Source organism: Myxocyprinus asiaticus, chromosome 6, assembly GCF_019703515.2.
Source record: "Myxocyprinus asiaticus isolate MX2 ecotype Aquarium Trade chromosome 6, UBuf_Myxa_2, whole genome shotgun sequence".
NCBI lineage: Eukaryota > Metazoa > Chordata > Actinopteri > Cypriniformes > Catostomidae > Myxocyprinus > Myxocyprinus asiaticus.
Genome location: NC_059349.1, coordinates 50,621,741 through 50,640,639, shown reverse-complemented (window position 1 = coordinate 50,640,639; position 18,899 = coordinate 50,621,741). Strand labels below are relative to the sequence as shown.

The 18,899-nt window shown below is 43.6% G+C and overlaps 1 protein-coding gene across 1 annotated transcript in view; it reads left to right on the top strand.

The window, feature by feature from the left end:
• Nucleotides 1–18,899, top strand: part of LOC127443134 (sodium channel protein type 4 subunit alpha-like) — a 100,134-nt gene that overhangs the window by 58,168 nt on the left and 23,067 nt on the right. Inside the window, exon 15 of the mRNA XM_051701669.1 lies at nt 3,710–4,066. Within this exon, the coding sequence (XP_051557629.1) occupies nt 3,710–4,066 (357 nt within the window). The remainder of the gene's footprint in view (nt 1–3,709; nt 4,067–18,899) is intronic.

Genomic DNA, 18,899 nt, shown 5'->3' with positions numbered 1-18,899 from the left:
AATACGTTAGTGTTGATATCTCAAACAGTGGCCTACACTTTCATTTTGTTCTACATCAGTCGCATTGCAAACAATATTCCCTATAGATCATGCTCAGTTTAGTTATTTTGGTGAATTTATGTGCGAAAATATGGTGTTTGAGTTGGCTGGTGAACCTTCTGATACCCAGTTTATCTTAATTTCTTGTTATTTCTTGTACATTTCTTGCCATTCAATTCAACATGAAATGACTTTCACAACCCATTTTACTTTCGTTATCTGATTTCAATATGAAAAAATATGTTCAATGGCAAGAAATGTAGGGTGGGACTTGTTTTTTATCTGTAATTGATAGGGTTGTAAAAAGTAGTCTTTATATGACAGGTGGTTGGAGGGGAAGGGTTGAGAAGTAAAAGGACTTTCTGACATCAGCCAAAAAGTAAAGTTGTTTCAAAGGCAGAACATGTTATTAAATTGTAATTAAAAACTACAAAGAAAATACTTTTTTTTTCTTCTCTGGAATAACATGCACTGATGAACTGCTCACAATAAGACCAGAAATGTCTATTCAGAAAGTAATTAGGGTCAATACTGATGTAATTTTGACTTTAATATTTATATTTATATGTTTAACCATCAAGAAGTTTAACTCATGAAGTTATGAAAGTAGTCTTTTGATTTGGAACATGTTCCATGATATTATTCTGAAGAAAATCAAATGTGGTTTCCCAAAGCTGTCACATACAATATTCTTTTTGCTGTGTGATCTCTGCAAGAAAATCCAGCTTAAGATGGTAGCCTGTTTTACATGGTTTCTAGCTGGTCATTTATGATTTTCCACGTGTTTCCCGAAATTACTTGAAATTATAACTCTAAGATAAAAATAGCTTATTAACAATTGATATCCAAATTATGTCATATTTCAATGTTATAAACTTTGTTTTTAACTGCAGAAATACTGCAAATTATTTTAAGTGGCGGTTCTCTCAAGTGCACAGTTGAAGTGGGCCGGTACACCCCAGAATGCTGAACAGGTGTATTTTCCTTCCGCGAAACGAGCAGGGAGCGCTGGTTCTTTTCCGTGACGCCTCCCATGTCTCTCTTGAGTGCAGTTAACTTTACAATGGGCATCATCAGTGGTTTGATGGCTTAATGTGTACATCCTAGTCTATTTTCTTCTTTGTGAATTATGAATTGAAGCAATTTCATCCTCCGCTCCGCTTCATTATGACACAATGAAGCGGAGCTTCAAGTGTCCTACATGGATTCTCATCAACTACTCTGACACTTGTTAAATAACAGGGATTTTATGATGATACTGAATAGGCTAATACTATAAATAAATATATTTATCTACCAACCCTGGAGTCACGAGTTCGAATCCAGGGCATGCTGAGTGACTCCAGCCAGGTCTCCTAAGCAACCACTTTGGCCTTGTTGCTAGGGAGGGTAGAGTCACATGGGGTAACCTCCTCGTCGTTGCTATAATGTGGTTCTCGCTTTCGGTGGGGTGCGTGGTGAGTTGTGCGTGGATGCTGCGGAGTGAATCCTCCACACGCGCTATGTCTCCACGGTAACAAACCATGTGATAAGATGCACGGATTGACGGTCTCAGACGCGGAGGCAACTGAGATTCATCCTCCGCCACCCGGATTGAGTCACTAAGCCACCACAAGGACCTAGAGCACATTGGGAATTGGGCATTCCAAATTGGGGAGAAATATTTATATATATATTTTTTTTATTTTTTTTTTTATTTATTTTTTTTACATAGGGCCCTATGAAATCTGATATTTTTCCCAAATTAAGCGCTTTCCATTTTATTTTCTCTGAATTCCGGGTTTTAAAATGTAATTACATTTTATCATTAAAAAAACCTCTCTAATCAAATTAATTCATATAATTTTAATCAAATGAAAACAAAACAAATGCTTTTCAACATACCACTGCATTGTTTTTTTTTATTTTTTTTATTAATTGAAGAGCATCTATACTGATCCTCACACAATCCAAAACCCAAAATTGGAGTTGTTTTTTTTTTATTCTTTTATTATAATTTTTATTATTTGGTCGAATACCACTGTACAGTGCTGCACAGTAGAGCAGTGATGAAACTCTTGCTTGAGATATTGCTTAAATATAATGTAATTATTACTGATATATTTTTTATCATCATTACTACTACTACTACTACTACTACATTCAATATTACATTTTACTATACAGAAGTAATATACTTCTGTCGCATTTTTTTCCAATTTCACACATCGATTTGATGAAGCTTTTTGGATAGACGGATGTTTTTGTCGGCTTCACCTCTCACATCAGCAGTTTGCTATAAGGGCTAATGTGCTTATTAAACCGCAAAAGGCTATGATTTAATTATAAAAATATATAGTCTGCATGTGCTATGTGCTTCACAGTGACTAAATTGCTCTCCTCTTTGTCATTAATACAAACACACGTGATGCACGTGAAGCACGCAGCTCATGCAGACCGTAAATCGCAGCCTTTTGTGGTTTAATCATCACACTAGGATATTTCAAGATTTTAATTTGATTAATTTTGCATTTATACATACATTTTATCCCAAATATGTCAAATTTGTTGACATTCTGCATTTTATAGTTAATTCTGTTGTTATGACTGGATTCCACAATTCTGTCCGTGTTTTCTGCAATGCGGAAGTCCTATTTATATTAATATATGCCATATTTGTCCAAGCTCTTTTCATATCTAGACTGGACTACTGCAATGCTCTTCTGGCATGTAGAGTCAAACCTCTGCAATCAATCCAAGCCTAAGAGAGCGCATGTCATGCATCTCTTCATCAAACTGCACTGGCTGCCATTGGTTGTGCACATCAAGTTCAAGGCATTGATGTTCACTTACAGAACAGCCACTGGTTCCGCGCCCCCTTATCTACACTCACTACTTTAAGACTATGTGCCCTCCTGAAGCTTGCAACTGGCAGGTGAATGGCGCCTCGTGGTGCCATCTCACAGAGGCAAAACAATCACTTCCTTTGACTTTCATTTTCAACGTTCCTCGCTGGTAGAATGACCTTCCAAACTCCACCCGAGCAGCTGATTCTCTTACTATTTTCAAGAAACATCTAAAAACGTGTCTCTTTCGTGAGCACTTAACCCAACTGGAGCAATTACCACATGCAAAAGCCTCCTTTTGGAGGGTGTGTATAACATATTTGCATGTGTAGTTATTTGAACAGTTTTTTTTAGTAAATCACCTGCAATATGCAAAAAAAGTGATAAATTGTACATGCAAATTAGTACCCGTTATTTGGGATCTTAGTAAATCAGGGCCACTGTGCATAAAATGTAGCAGCACAGAAAGGAATATAAAGAAGTATACTATATTTCAAATTAAAAAAAAGGTTTGTCTTCATAATGTTTTATCAGAATTGTATAAATTGCTTCACCTCTGAAACGACTTTCCTTTTCAGCTGATGTCACAATGTCCTCTTACTTTTTTGGAACGCCCACTTTTCATGATCCAATCAATTCCTGATGAATAAAATCAAACCCCGCCCTAAATATTTTCCGTTGAATATAATCTTTCACTCAGATATACTGTATGTCATTGTATGGAAGTTAAATGGGTTGCGAACTTGAATGTTGATTTTAAACTGGTATGAGTAATGAGCGTGTTTTCTGCAGGACATTTTTGCAAAAGACAGATAATTGATGCATCTTCTGTATTTTGTCTGCAGCTGCGAGTTTTTAAATTAGCAAAATCATGGCCCACCCTCAACACGCTGATAAAGATCATCGGCAACTCTGTGGGTGCTTTGGGTAACCTGACGCTGGTGTTGGCCATCATCGTCTTCATCTTCGCTGTGGTGGGCATGCAGCTGTTTGGGAAGAACTATCAGGACTGTGTTTGTAAGATCAGCTATGACTGCACCCTGCCTCGCTGGCACATGAAGGATTTCTTCCACTCGTTCCTCATTGTGTTTCGGGTATTGTGCGGGGAGTGGATCGAGACCATGTGGGACTGTATGGAGGTGGCCGGACAGCCACTTTGCATTCTGGTCTTCATGCTGGTCATGGTTATAGGAAACCTTGTGGTAAGTACAAGAATTAGTACTGTTTTCTGCTCAGTTTGTGCTGTGATATGATTAAAATGGCATATAATTGAATAGCTGGTAAGTTATTTAATAAATAATACTGACTATGAGTGATTGCTTTACAAGTTAATCAGACAATCTAATCTTGTCTAAGTGGGCGGTTCTTGGCCGGAATCAGATGCAATGCAGCCCAGACCTTTTACTGTATTCAAAAGCATGGGCGGACTGGGAAGAGAAATTGGCCCTGGATTTTACATAGAAACTGCCCCAAAAGTTGTTGATCGGTTGGCATATCTCGGCGCCATTCAGCCAGTCGCGGCCCGTTTGGCATAACGTGGCAGCCCGTTTCAGTTTATCGGCGCCCGTTCGGCCCCGTTTTGCGGCCGGCCCACCGGGATAAGTACCGTTCTCCATATGGCCAGTCCGCCCCGGTCAAAAGTTTGGCTACTTGATATGTACCGGCTAATTTACTTAGCTGCTATGGTTCAGAAAGGTTCGTAATGGGAACAGAAGCAGTGGTGATTCAACACAAGACCCTTTACAGTAGTGTTAATCTGTGGGATTTCTACTATAGAGGTCAGATTATTATTGAAATGACACTGTGATGAGGTCATGCTGTGCACTGGATTAACATCTGTCATATGGTCATGTGGTATATGTGTTTGCCCATCTCTCATCAGCTCACTCTCCTTTAAAAGTCCCATATTCTAATTTTTATCATTTTATTTTTTCCACTTTACATTAGAAGTTCACTCATAATGTAAGTCCAGGTTTCATACATTTGAACTGTCCACAGAGGGGCACCAAAAGCAAGTTGTATTTTTAGATGTAAATGAAATAATACATTCAAGATGAATGCATTTTTTATTAACTCTACTCCTAACCCAAACTCCAACCCTAAACCTAACTGTCAGTGGAATGAAAATGTCATTAATGAGCAAAAATGCAACCTCTGAATCATACTCAGCATTGTTTATGCAAATGTGATTACTTCCTGTTTTTTTTTTTTATGGGACCAGAACCCGAGTCTTGAAGGTTGCGTAACGTGCTATCAGTAGCTCTAGAGGGAAATATGTTCACAAAAATGAGAGAGGATAACAAAAATTTTTAGTTAGCTACTAACCCTACTGGGCAACATTGGCTCAACCAGTGACATGAGTTTGTTACAGGACTATCTGTTTTTGTCCGACCAATGGAAGATTTCATTATTTTTGCGTTTTTTGTTTGGTGCCACTAGTGCCGCAGAAATTGCACACAATTGCACATCTTCACTTCCGAGTGTATACACTACACTACAATACAATACAAGATGTACACAAGATTAGCATATCTTTTATCTTTTAGTTGGCATTTAAAACATATTACTTCATTCTCCCAGTTGTTTGATTTTGATATATGAACCGTTAGAGGTTCTATTCACACTGAGTCCACAAACAAAATTAAACTATAAACTATTTCACCCCTGTACAGTAGGCGGTGCTGTTAGTCTCCTGTCCGCACCCTTCAGCTGTTAGAGATTAATATACTGAACACTATTAAAGCATTTATTTTCCCAGTTTGGTAGAACTGTTTTATTATATTCTTTCCATGCTGTTGATGCATTTTGAGGTGTGCATATTCTATGTTTTTTATGCAAGTGAGAGGAGTAAAAAGCGTACTTATTAAGTAGGTCTATATTCCAGACTCCCAAACTCAACTTCTCTTTTAATAATGTCTGGATTAGTGCCTGGATAATATAAAATGGTAAAATGATACAAATACACATGGAACAATGTACATTGAGAATAACAGGTATAGTATACAATATGATTTATATATTAAAAATAATATAAAAGAAAACACTGGCTCACTGTCTTTTCTTTACTGAAATTATTGCAATATTTGTTATATTGTCTTTGTAATAAAAATAGCAGTGTGGTTCTGCAATTCGTTTGTCTAAAACATTGCATGTAACAAATCTTTTTAAGGGATATTTTACTATGAGCTTAGTGCAACCAAATCACTACTATTTATGTATTTATGTACCAAGAGAATATACAGGGACATTGATATACATATTAAATAATGTACATTAAGACAAAACACCATAAGCAAACTTTCAAAAACAGAACGGGATTATGTTTGCAGTACCAAGGGTTCATGGGGAACTGCAACTATTTATTTTTAAGTATTTAATTTTCGGGGGTGTGTATAAACTGCACATCAATGGCAGTTGTTTAGCACCACCAATGTGCTGGATTGAGCAGCTGCAGCATAAAAAAAAAAAAAGATTAGTCGGACCCGCTGTTAATAGCGCCATCGGAATCCATTGTTTATTGCTATTAACAGCGGGTCCGGCTAATCATTTTTTTTCTTTTCGCAGGTGTGGAGGTAAGGTCTGGGCCGGTGAGCTGGCGCTGTGGGGAACCGGGACACATCCAGGATCAATGCCCGATGATGGATGTGGGGCCATGGGTCCGGGTTCCCGACACGTCACAAGCCGCCCCTGATCGAGCAGGGACGTACCGTATACCAGTGAGTATCCAAGGGGGTACATATCAAACCTTGGTGGATTCAGGTTTTAATCAGACTTCGAATTCACCAAAGCTTGGTTCAAGGTAAAGCTTTGGGTATAGTACGCCAGGTGAAGGTGAGGTGTGTGCATGGGGATATACACAAATACCCTTTAGTGCCTGTTATTGTTCAATTCCAGGGACAAAAACACAGAATAGAGGCAGCGTTTAGTCCCCGCCACACCCATCCGCTGATTTTGGGTACAAATTGGCCAGCATTTCAGACATTTTTAAGGGGAATGTGTGCGGATGGGTCCTGCAATAGGATAATCTGGTGTGGGATTTGTGCAGCACTGGCTAGGGAGGCGTTGCCTGAGCCGTCGATGTCAACTCCACGTCAGGGAAACCCGGAGGGCTCCGCCCCTCCCATGGGGTATTTCCCGCTGGAGCAGAAAAGAGACGAGTCTCTTGGGCACGCCTTTGACCAAGTGAGAGTAATTGATGGTCAAAAGCTTCAGACCGGCATTGCGCTCTCCCTACTTTTCAATTATTAAAGATAGGTTGTATCAAGTGACGCAGGACACTCAATCAAAAGCAGATAAAACGCAGTTGTTAATTCTGAAAAGCTGCTGGGAAATGATCTTCCAGGCAGCTCATTATAATCCAATGGTGGGACATTTAAGGTAAGATAAGACACTGAACTGTCTCATGGCCCGTTTTTATTGGCTGGGCATTCGCGGGGATGTATGCAGGTGGTGTGCTGCATGTTGTGAATGTCCGTTGGTGGATCCACCGGCCACTCCAAAAGCGCCATTGTGCACTCTTCCGTTAATCGAGGTCCCCTTCGCAAGAATTGGCATGGACCTCATTGGGCCATTAGAACTGACAGCACGGGGGGCATTGCTTTGTATTAGTCTTGGTGGATTATGCAACGCGATACCCTGAAGCAGTGCCCCTGCACAACATTTCAGCACGCAGTGTTGCGGAGGTGAACAGATCCGAAAGAGATCCTAACTGATCAGGGCACCTCGTCTATGTCACGTACACTCTGCAAACTTTAAGAACTACTGGGGATTAAGTTGATCCACACCAGTGTTTACCATCCTCAGACGGATGGCCTGGTTGAGCGATTTAATCAGACCCTTAAAAATATGGTTCGGAAGTTCGTACATGAAGACACATGAAATTGGGAAAAGTGGCTAGAAACCCTGTTATTTGCAGTACGAGAGATCTCAAAAGCCTCCACGGGGTTTTCCCTCTTTGAATTACTGTACGGCCACAAGCCTCGGGGCATCCTAGATGTTCTGAGGGAAAATTGAGAGGAGGGACCTTCAGAGAGTAAGAATGAAATTCAATACATTCTGGACCTGACAGCAAAACCACACATTGAGGCAACTAACACAGAAGAATTTGATCCAGGTCCAGGAACGGTAGTCCCGGCTGTATAACAGGGGCCCTCAGCTACGGAAATTCTCACAGGGAGATAAAATCCTCTTGTTATTACCCACAACAAGCTCTTAATTGTTAGCCAAGTGGCAAGGGCCTTTTGAGGTCACACGGCGAGTTGGGGAAGTTGACTATGAGGTAAAACGAACAGATAGAGGCGGAGCACAGCAAATTTACCACCTGAATCTCCTAAAACCCTGGAGAGAGGTGGTATCCATGTCTTTGGCAACGGTCGTCCCAGAGAGGGTGGAGTTAGGTCCAGAAGTGGAATTAAAAACCGCCCCAGTTCCCTGTGGAAACTACTACCCCAGTTCCCTGTGGAGACCACCTCTCACCGTCCCAAGTCAATGAGGTTGCCAGGTTGCAAAAGGAGTTTTCCGACATGTTTTCTTCTCTATCGGTCGTACAAACCTCATAGAACACCACATTGAGATGACTCCAGGAGTGGTGGTATGTTCCCACCCCTGTCGGTTACCAGAACACAAAAAAAGTGGTCCGGGAAGAACTCATGGCCATGCTCGATATGGGTGTGATCGAGGAGTCTCACAGTGACAAGGCCAGCCCGGTGGTTTTGGTACCGAAGTCCAACAGGATGGTCCGGTTTGTGTGGATTACAGAAGTTAACTCAGTGTCTAAATTCGACGCGTACCCAATGCCTCGCATTGACGAACTGTTCAATCGGTCAGGTGCAGCTCGCTTTTATTCGACACTGGATTTAACGAAGGGATACTGGCAGATCCTCTTGACTCGCATGTCCCGAAAAAAACGGCCTTTTCCACTCCATTTGGCTTACATCAATTTGTTACCCTTCTGTTTGGTTTGTTTGGGGCCCCAGCTTCGTTTCAGTGACTCATGGACAAAATTCTCCGCCAACACGATGCATATGCTACTACCTACCTGGATGATATTATTATTAATAGCAACGATTGGCAGCGGCATATTCAGCATCTGAAGGCTGTCCTGAGATCGCTCAGATGGGCGGGACTCACAGCGAATATGAGAAAGTGTGCAAATGGACAGGTGGAATCTGGGTTTCCACTTGTGTCAAGGACAAGTGTGTCCCCAAATTGATAAAACAGCAGCTATTGTGGCTTGTCTGAGACCCAAGACCAAAAATGAGGTGAGACAGTTCTTGGGGCTGGCTGGCTATTATTGTAGATTTGTACCTAAATATTCGGATGTCACCAGCCCGCTGAATGATCTCAATAAAAAGGGAACACCAGACCTGGTCCAGTGGAGGGACCCATACCAACAGTCGTTTACACAAGTGAAAGCTGCGCTCTGTGGCAGAACACTCTTGCATTCCCCTGACTTCTCTCTCCCTTTTTTGTTACAGACGGACACGTTGGACAGGGGGTTGGGGGCTGTATTATCCCAGGTTGTGGAGGGGGAGGAGCGTCCAGTGATGTACATTAGTCAGAAGCTTTCGATACGAGAGACGAAGTACAGCACGATAGAGAAAGAGTGCCTGGTCTTCAAATGGGTGATCCTCACCCTCCAGTACTACCTGTGTGGGAGGGCCTTCACCCTCTGTTTGGATCACACCCTGCTGCAATGGCTCCACCGCATGAAGGATACCAACACGTGGATCACTCGTTGGTATCTGGCACTTCAGCCCTTTAAAATCTAGATGGTCCACAGGCCGGGGCCTCAAATGGCTGTGACTGATTTACTCTCTCGGAATGGGGGGTCAGTAGCAGGCCAGATGGTTCCCCGGCCTGAATCGGGTGGTGGGGGTATGTGGAGGTGAGGGTGTAATTGAGCGCCGATCTGTGGAGAGTGAGGTCCGGGACAGTGGAGTGGTTAAGGATTTACACCTGTGCTAACACCTGTTTGTATTCCCAGTGAGCTGTGACACAGTGATAAAAGGGAAGGAGATAGTGGCAGACGAGAGAGAGAGTCGAGCTTCAAGTTGTGTGTGTGTGTGTGTGTGATTTTGGAAGTGTTCTGCTGAAAAGCTTCTTTTTGTTAAATAATGTCTTGTTGGAACGAAGTACGCCGCCTCCCACTTCCTCATTCCCTGGGACTAAGGGATTTGCTACAATTCCATTCAAGTCAAGTAAACATTTCTGCTTTACAAAATACAATATTACTGTACTATAACTAAAATGGGCCTAAAAGCAAACAGTAATTTATTAAATATGATCATGTTTACACAGAAATTGAATATACAAATTTAAATTAAAGTTTTTAGGAATTTTCACAATTGCACAACTATATTTCATTCATTGTAAGTCAAGTAAGCATTACTGCTTACTTTTGGCCAGGGGCGGACTGGCCATCGAGAGAACCGGGAGAACCGGGAGAACCGCAATAAGCTGAAATGGGCTGCCATGTTATGCAGAACGGGACACAAAACAGATCTGCGATATGCCGAAGGGGCAGCGATACGCAGAAAAGGACAGCGACCCCCCCTCCCTCCAACAACAACAACAACAACAACAACTTTTGGGCCAGTTTCTATGTAAAATCCCAGGCTGATTTTTCTTCTGAGTCCGCCCCTGCTTTTGCCTGCCAGATTTCTTCTCAGGGTATGCACAGAAACTGTTTTTTTTTTCCAGAAACCATTCAATTCTCGTGACATTGAGAGAAATATTTTTACATTTTCTGCAGTATGTGTAGCATTCATGTAACTAATGGCTAAAGTATTTCTAAAAGACTAGAGGCTGTTCAGACCAACACAGTGCAACAAACCCAGATAGCACACATACGTCTCTGAGATGTTTTAGATCTTTTCATCTGGAAAGCATCTAACATCTGCTAAACATCTTAAAAATATCAGATTTACAATCATTCTAAATCATAAACATCTTAAAGTAATTTGCTGAATGTCTTATTGAAATCCAAGACATACTTATTGACATTTTATAGACGTATTGCAAAAGAGCAAACAACGTCAAATAGATGTCTTCCAGATGTAAACATACACATCAAATAGACGTCAGGGTGTTGTATGTGTGCTATCAGGGAAAAGAGTATAACACAGGTGTCTCGAGACATGTTTTTAACAGTTGATGTTCTTTTTAACTTGACAAAAGAACTCTAAAAAAATTGGGGTGCTCCTGCATGAGACGCCAAAAACACAGCGATATGTAATGCAACGGTCAAAGACATCTGTTTAGCATGTTTACATAGAAAAACAACTGAAAATCAGAATGGGTGGATGCAGTGGCGGTTCAGGCTTACTTGGTGCCATAGGCGAGATCCGACGTGGCGCCCCCCTTAACTTCCCAACCCCTACCCAACTTTTCATTTTTGGGTATTACTACAATGAATATAGAAATATATATACAGTATATATACAGTATAAATAAATAAATATATATATATATATATATATATATATATATACATATATGTATATATTTGGCAAATTATAGTAACGTACATTATATATACAGAACTTAATTTGAATTATAGAGTCAATAAATAAAGAAAATGGCAGAATACTTACAGATTGCTGCTTGTGCTATTACACATACTGTAATTCCTAATTTTATTTAATTTTTTTATCCTCTTTTCTCCCAATTTTGGAATGCCCAATTCCTGTGGCGTGGTTACTCACCTCAATCCGCGTGGCAGAGGACAAGTCCCAGTTGCCTCTGCTTATGAGAGCGTCAAACCGTACATCTTATTATGTGGTTATAATCGCGACCACAAGGAGATTACCCCATGTGACTCTACCCTCCCTACCAACCGGGCCAATTTGGTTGGTTAGGAGCCCTGTCTGGAGTCAGTCAGCACGCCCTGGATTCGAACTCGTGACTCCAGGGGTGATAGTCAGCGTCAATACTCGCTGAGCTACCCAGGCCCTCATAATTCCTCATTTCAAATGTAACCTTCCCCTCCTAGTTTTCATTGATGCAAAATCATCAATGACTTCACATGGTTGATACCAAGGGTGTAGGTTTGGTTTGAAAGTTGGTAGGGACATATTATCAGGCTAATATTCTAAATGTTGGTATTAAGAAAATGCGAGAAAGTCAGTCTGGTAATGTAGGCAAAATAACATTACGTAATATAGCATGTTTAATTTCCTGTTTCTTTGCCTCACCATATTACATATTATCCAGATTGTTTTGGTATAGAACTGACCAGTGGCTACATGATATGGGGCAGTGCCATATGCAATAAACTTGATTGATAATGTAGCAGTGATATGCAATGCAACAAACATAAGATTAAATTATCAAAATCAAGTTCTGTTGTTTTCAAAAAGATTTACAGTACATGTTAAAATTGTATCATGAAGTGACATTCTGTAAAATGTATTATTCAGCATTAAACAAATGAAAATCTAAACAAACGGTGGGCTAAAATAACAAGTAACATGTACAAAGTGTCAAAGATAAAAAATGATGGGGAGAATGGAGCATTCGACTCTCTCACACATGCCAATATCGTCACAGAAACCCACACATACCAGAAGCATACGTAGGTTCATTTTCTCAAAAACTGTAAACACCGTGTCTCTGTGGCGCTATAAAAATTCCTGTGTTTGTTTTGAGAGACCCATTTAGACTCGCCCTAACAATGTTACTCAACCAATGGCATGAGTTGGGGGTGGAACTATCTGAAGAACTGCAGATGAGGGGTGTATTCAGAAAGCATTTGTGAAAACACTGTTTAATTTTGCAGTTCTGTTCGGTGGCGCTAGTGTCGCAGAAATAACATACTTCAGCTTTGAGAATCCCATTTCTATTTTACTGAGTGAGAAACTGCTCCAAATGATTCAGTGAGAGAGCGGTTCGAACAATCGGACTGAATCACGAATCAATTTGGATAATTTTGCATGGCTGTTTGGCCAGTTCTCTGAAAAGATCTGACTCAAAAGAATGATTCATTCGCGAATCAGACATCGCTAGTTCTGATTTTAAACAGCCAACAAAAATATGGAACACACATCATTATTGCTGAAATATGAGTCAGGTCAGTCGGTGCACTCTTGGGGCGTACAGCCGTACAGCTGCAGGGGCTACTGGTGGTGGGATCCTATGATTTTTTTGTTTTGTTTCTGGTCACATCTCTCACTTTTTTGTATTTGTTTTTTTTTTTTTTTTTTTTTTGTGCTATGGGTAATTTATGATGGACTAATGTCCTGGTTACTTTCGTAACCTCCATTCCCTGATGGAGGGAACGAGACGTTGTGTCGATGCAGTGACACTAGTGGTCACTCTTGGGAGCCCCAAACACCTCTGCTTTTTGAAAAAAGACCAATGGGAATTGGCGAGTGGAATTTGCACGCTACTCCTCCGGACATACGGGTATAAAAGGAGCTGGTATGCAACCACTCATTCAGGTTTTATGCTGAGGAGCCGAGACAAGGTCCCGGCCTTTTCAGTGGGTAGTTCAGTGTTGTGGCAAGTGGGACACAACGTCTCATTCCCTCCATCAGGGAACGGAGGTTACGAAAGTAACCAGGACGTTCCCTATCTGTCACTCACTCGACGTTGTGTCAATGTAGTGACACTAGGGGTCCCTATACAAAATGCCACAACTAGCTGAACTGTGTTACGTGGACTGACGGTGCGAGATGGGCAGATCGCTGTGTGCCTTGTAGCCAGTGTACCAGGCCGTCACGTAATCTCCCCCAACACTCTTATGAGTGTTGAATGGTCCTTCGGGAACAAGTCGACTGCCCAACAAATAGGGACAGGCTAGCCCAGCCGTGGCCTCTTTTCCTCCCCAAAAAGAGTGGAATTTGTTAACCGACTGGGGGCCGTAAATGTCTACGTCGGGGGGTGTCACTCCCAAGGGGAAGACACCGCGGAGACCACACCCCACCCAGAGCAAAAGGGGTGATGTGCCTCGTGATGTGCCGAAATGGCGGCTACATACAACTTCAAGGTGGAGGGGTACAGCTGCCTCTCCAGCCTCTCCTGCAGGAAGGTAAGCACCGATCCGACTGCACATTTCTGGGGGTCTTTGCATCGGGAAGAACACCACTTAGTGAACAGACGCCACTTCAAGGCATACAGGAGCCTCATAGAGGGAGCCCTAGCCTGAGTGATCGTGTCTACCACCGCGGGTGGTAGGCCACTTAGGTCTTCCGCATCCCGTCCAAGGGCCAGACATGATGCCCCGTCCCTGAGAAAGAAGGTCCATCCTCAGGGGAATTCGCCGGGGGGGGGGGGGGGGGGCTGTCACGAGGAGCGTGAGGTCTGAGAACCACATCTGGGTGGGCCAGTAGGGTGCTACTAGGACGATCTGCTCCTCGTCCTCCCTGACCTTGCACAGGGTCTGTGCAAGTATGCTCACTGGGTGAAAGGCATATTTGCGTAGTCCAGGGGGCCAGCTGTGTGCCAGTGCATCTATACCAAGGGGTGCCTCGGTCAGGGTGTACCAAAGCAGGCAGTGGGAGGATTCCCAGGAAGCAAACAGGTCTACCTGTGCTTGACCGAATCGACTCCAAATCAGCTGGACCACCTGGGCATGGAGTCTCCACTCTCCCCTGAGTGTAACCTGTCATAACAGCACATCTGCTGTGGTGTTGAGGTCCCCCGGGATGTGAGTGGCTCGTAGCAGCTTGAGGCGCTGCTGACTCCAGAGGAGGAGACGGCAGGCGTGTTGTGACATGCAACGGGAGTGTAGACCGCCTTGACGGTTGATGTATGCTACCGTTGCCATGTTGTCTGTCCGGACCAACACGTGCTTGCCCTGGATCAACGGCCGGAACCTCCGCAGGGCGAGCAGTACTGCCAACAACTCGAGGCAGTTGATGTGCCAACGCAGCTGCAGGCCAGTTCAGGAGCTGGCGGCTGTGTGCCCATTGCATACGGCACCCCAGCCCATCTGTCGTAACCACGACATGCCTGGAAACCTACTATAGCGGAACCCCTGCCCGTAGAAATGCAAGGTCAGTCCAAGGGCTGAAGAGGCGGTGACAGATCGGCGTGATGATCACGTGATGTGTCCCGCGGCGCCATGCCCATCTCGGGACTCGAGTCTGAATCCAGTGCTGAAGTGGTCTCATATGCATCAACCCGAGCGGTGTGGCAACCGCTGAGGATGCCATATGCCCCAGGAGCCTCCGAAAAAGTTTCAGTGGAACCACTGTCTTCTGTCTGAATACCTTCAGACAGTTCAGCACCGACTGTGCACGCTTGTTCATGAGGCACGCTGTCATCGAAACCGAGTCCAACTCCAAATCGAGAAAAGAGATGCTCTGAACCGGGGAGAGCTTGCTCTTTTCCCAGTTGACCCGAAGCCCCAGTTGGCTTGAAAACAAACCGCAGGAAGGATCTGTGTCGAGGTAAGACCAAGATGTGGAAGTATGCGTCCTTCAGGTCTACCACTGTGAACCAATCTTGATGCCGGACGCTCGCTAAAATGCGTTTTTGCATCGGCATCTTGAATGGGAGTCTATGCAAGGCCCGGTTCAGTATTCGCAGGTCCAAGATTGGCCGCAACCCATCGCCTTTCTTCGGTATGATGAAGTAGGGGCTGTAAAACCCCTTCTTCATCTCGGCTGGAGGTACAGGCTCTATCGCACCCTTTCATAGAAGGGTGGCGATATCCGTGCAAGGTAGCGGCATTATCGCCCTTCACCGAGGTGAAGCGGACACCAACCCAGTATGGGCATGGTTGTGCCACAGCTGGGCGCGCAGGAGTGGGGGGTCCACCACTGGAGCGCCAAACCTGCCAAAATGAGACGGTGGACAGTGGTCGTGACAACGGCTGTGCACACCAGACATGTGACCCAGAGAACAAGGAAACCACTCTTTTGTGCCTCTTGGGCATGCGGCGAAAGATGAAACAAAAGATTCTCCTCCCGGCCCTCCACCGGGGGACGGAGTGGTCTGTTTAACAGCTCCGTAGAAGCGGGTCTCCTCGTCCCTGGGTCACCTGTCTCAGGGGCACTGTCTCAGGGGTGCAGAGTCTTGAGCCGCTCCGAGGCAGGATGTGTTGAATGGCCTCCATCTGCTGCTTCACCACCGAGAACTGCTGGGCAAAGTCCTCGATGGTGTCGCCGAACAGGCCAACCTGGGGGATGGGGGCGTCAAGGAACCGTGCCTTGTCAGCCTCTCTCATGTTGACCATGTTGAGTCAAATGTGGCATTCCTGGCCAGTCGCCGAGCACAGTTCCTGCATCAGTCCCAGGTCAGAACTACCCTCATGCAGCTCTTTTAGCGCCTTGGCTTGGTGTACCTGCAGGAGAGCCATGGCGTGCAGGGCAGAGGCGGCTTGTCCAGCGGCACCATAGGCCTTAGCCGTCAGAGACGATGTAAACCTACAGGCCCTGGACGGGAGCTTCGGGCGCCCGCGCCAGGTGGTGGCGCTCTGTGGGTACAAGTGCACTGCGGGCCCAGGAACCAATCATCGAGCCGTGAGGGTTCAAGGGAGAGTGGAGGGTTCCATTCTAGGCCTGAAACTGGGCGATCACACCCAAAGGGGGAAGCCCAGCCGAAGCCTCTGCGTCAGAGTGGACGAGCCCACTTTCCGATGCTGCGCTCGTAGCTCATCGTCTTCCCGGCCCCCGGATAAGAGGTCGAACTCTCCCTGAGACGAGCCAGCGGTTTCATCCGAGAGCCCGACCGGGGCAAGCGAGCGTGCTAAGGAATGGGGGGTCTGTTGGGGGTTACCTGGCGGAGGTGGTCTCATTGGAGTCCCCAGATCGCCCCCAGTGCTAACCGACACGGCCTCATACCCGTAGGTAGAAGGACCGAGGCGGGGAGGCGCTAGGGTGGCTTGCTTTCTTATGAAGACAAGCCGCGACCGCAACGTTGCCATAGTCTTGTTCTCGCAATGAGGACAAGACCCATCCAAGAACGAAGTCTTCATGTGGGCAGCGCCCAGACACGTAAGACGGTGATCGTGGCCGTCAGAAGCGGAGAGATAAAGACCGCAACAAGGAATAACAAACAAATGGAAAGGCATCTTTAAAAAGACGTTCTGTGTGTGCCGCTCTTTTAGAATTGAAAATATACTCTTTTATTAGAATATACTCTTTTCTTTGTTCTGCTGAAGCGCCCAGGGGCATTCTCTGCATTCCACGGGTGCAGAGGGGGAGAAGCCGCTGAAATGCGCCGTAAATCCAGCAGTTTGAGGTGAATGGTAGAGAGAATTGTATTCAATGCACTGAATGCAAACGCTTGGCTCCGTAGAGAAAATCTGAATGAGTGGTTGCATACCAGCTCCTTTTTCCACTCACCAATTCCCAGTGGCCTGTTTTCAAAAAGCAGAGGTGTTTGGGGCTCCCAAGAGTGACCCCTAGTGTCACTACATCGACACATCATTGAGTGAGTGACAGATAGGGAACAAATAAAACATCATTCATCAGCAGATTTCAGCTTTAACCTCCATATTTTACCCAGAAGTCTCCTGTTGAGTGTTGCTTGAAAACACGTTTGTGGAATAGACCCATAGACTTGTGTTTAAGTACACTATTATCCTCTTCTGGCTTTTCCAGCTCTTAACTGCCAACTTGTGTACTTTTGAAAAGCTGTAATATACAGCACAAACAGCTGTGTGTCTCTGGAAACTATACCATGATGCTTTTTAAAGCCTGTTAAATAGACCGTATGTACCTGTAATATTTTTTCATTTTTGCTAAATGATTTTTATGTGGCTTGCTGTATGTATCATAGAAGTTTCCTGATGAAATGAACAACAACAATGATGATTATCAGTTCATAAAGAGTTACTTTTCGGCCCGTTCCTCACACAATGCTGTCTAATGACATCGACACACTTTTACTATAGTACATGACTTGTAAGGCAATACATTTTAACATTTGCATTACAAATCTAACCACATTTACAAGCTTGTTCAAGTGTGGTTCAATTACGCAGTAGCTCAACTTAGAGCATTGCACTTGCGATGCAAAGGACCAAGGTACAAATCCTGAAGAGCACGCAAGTTGACACTTGAGCCGAAAGTGTCATAGAAGCACCACAAAATAATGTGGTTGCTTCAGCAATTGTTTTCATCTCACATTTATTTTTTCTGACACTAACGGCTAGGTTGAGGTTTAAGGTTTAGTGTAAGAAGGTCGGTTGTATTGATTTAAAACTCGATATAGCATTAACCTCAAAAACCTCACCAGATAACATTTAACTTGCTTTTAGTGCCACACAGTGGAAATTTCACCTTGGAACTGCCGTGAAATGTGTAATGAACCATATAATCTCGTTTTGAAAAAATGTTGTCATGGTTACTTAATTTTTATAAGATCAGGCTGGACATGTTTGTTGTCATATAACCAAACACAGCAGGTTAACAGTATACAGGCGCAGCTCATCACCTTAGGACAAACTCATCCATGACAGATGTAGATTTAAAAATATGCCCATTTTCCTACCTTATTTGTAGATAAAATTAATTCTCTGATCCTTCGTTATGAACTCTGCTTTGACCTTTTTGTAGAAGCTGTCAGATATCTTTAGTTGGTGCAGCATCCTCTTTTCAATGGACATCAAAGCCAGGCCACTCAAGCGCTGTTGTAGAGTAGCATTGCGTTGAAAAGTCTTAATCTTTTTCAATGCCGAAAATGTTCTCTCTACTGATGCAGTAATAAATGGCACTGTTAGAAAACAACTGCCAGCTGCTGCTTAAAGCGTCGTTACGTTATGATACGTACCGTATCTAACGTAATGTTTATGTTAACTACGTTTTTAATCCATGTTGCCAGATAATGTGTACTTTGTATGTCAAAAAATGTGGGAGAATATGTTTTCAGTGGATTTTCAAAAACTTTTTGGTTTGAGAAAAACATGAAAATATACAGTTATGGTTTACTTTTTGTTAATTTGATTTAGTTGAGTTAGTTTGGCTTCCACTGCAGTTTCTGTAATTGATATCTGGCAATGCTACATCGTTTTTCTGCTTGGTCAAGCAATTCGGGTACAGCTTTTCTAGTGCATAAAATCGCCCACATGCCAACCAACCAATGAGA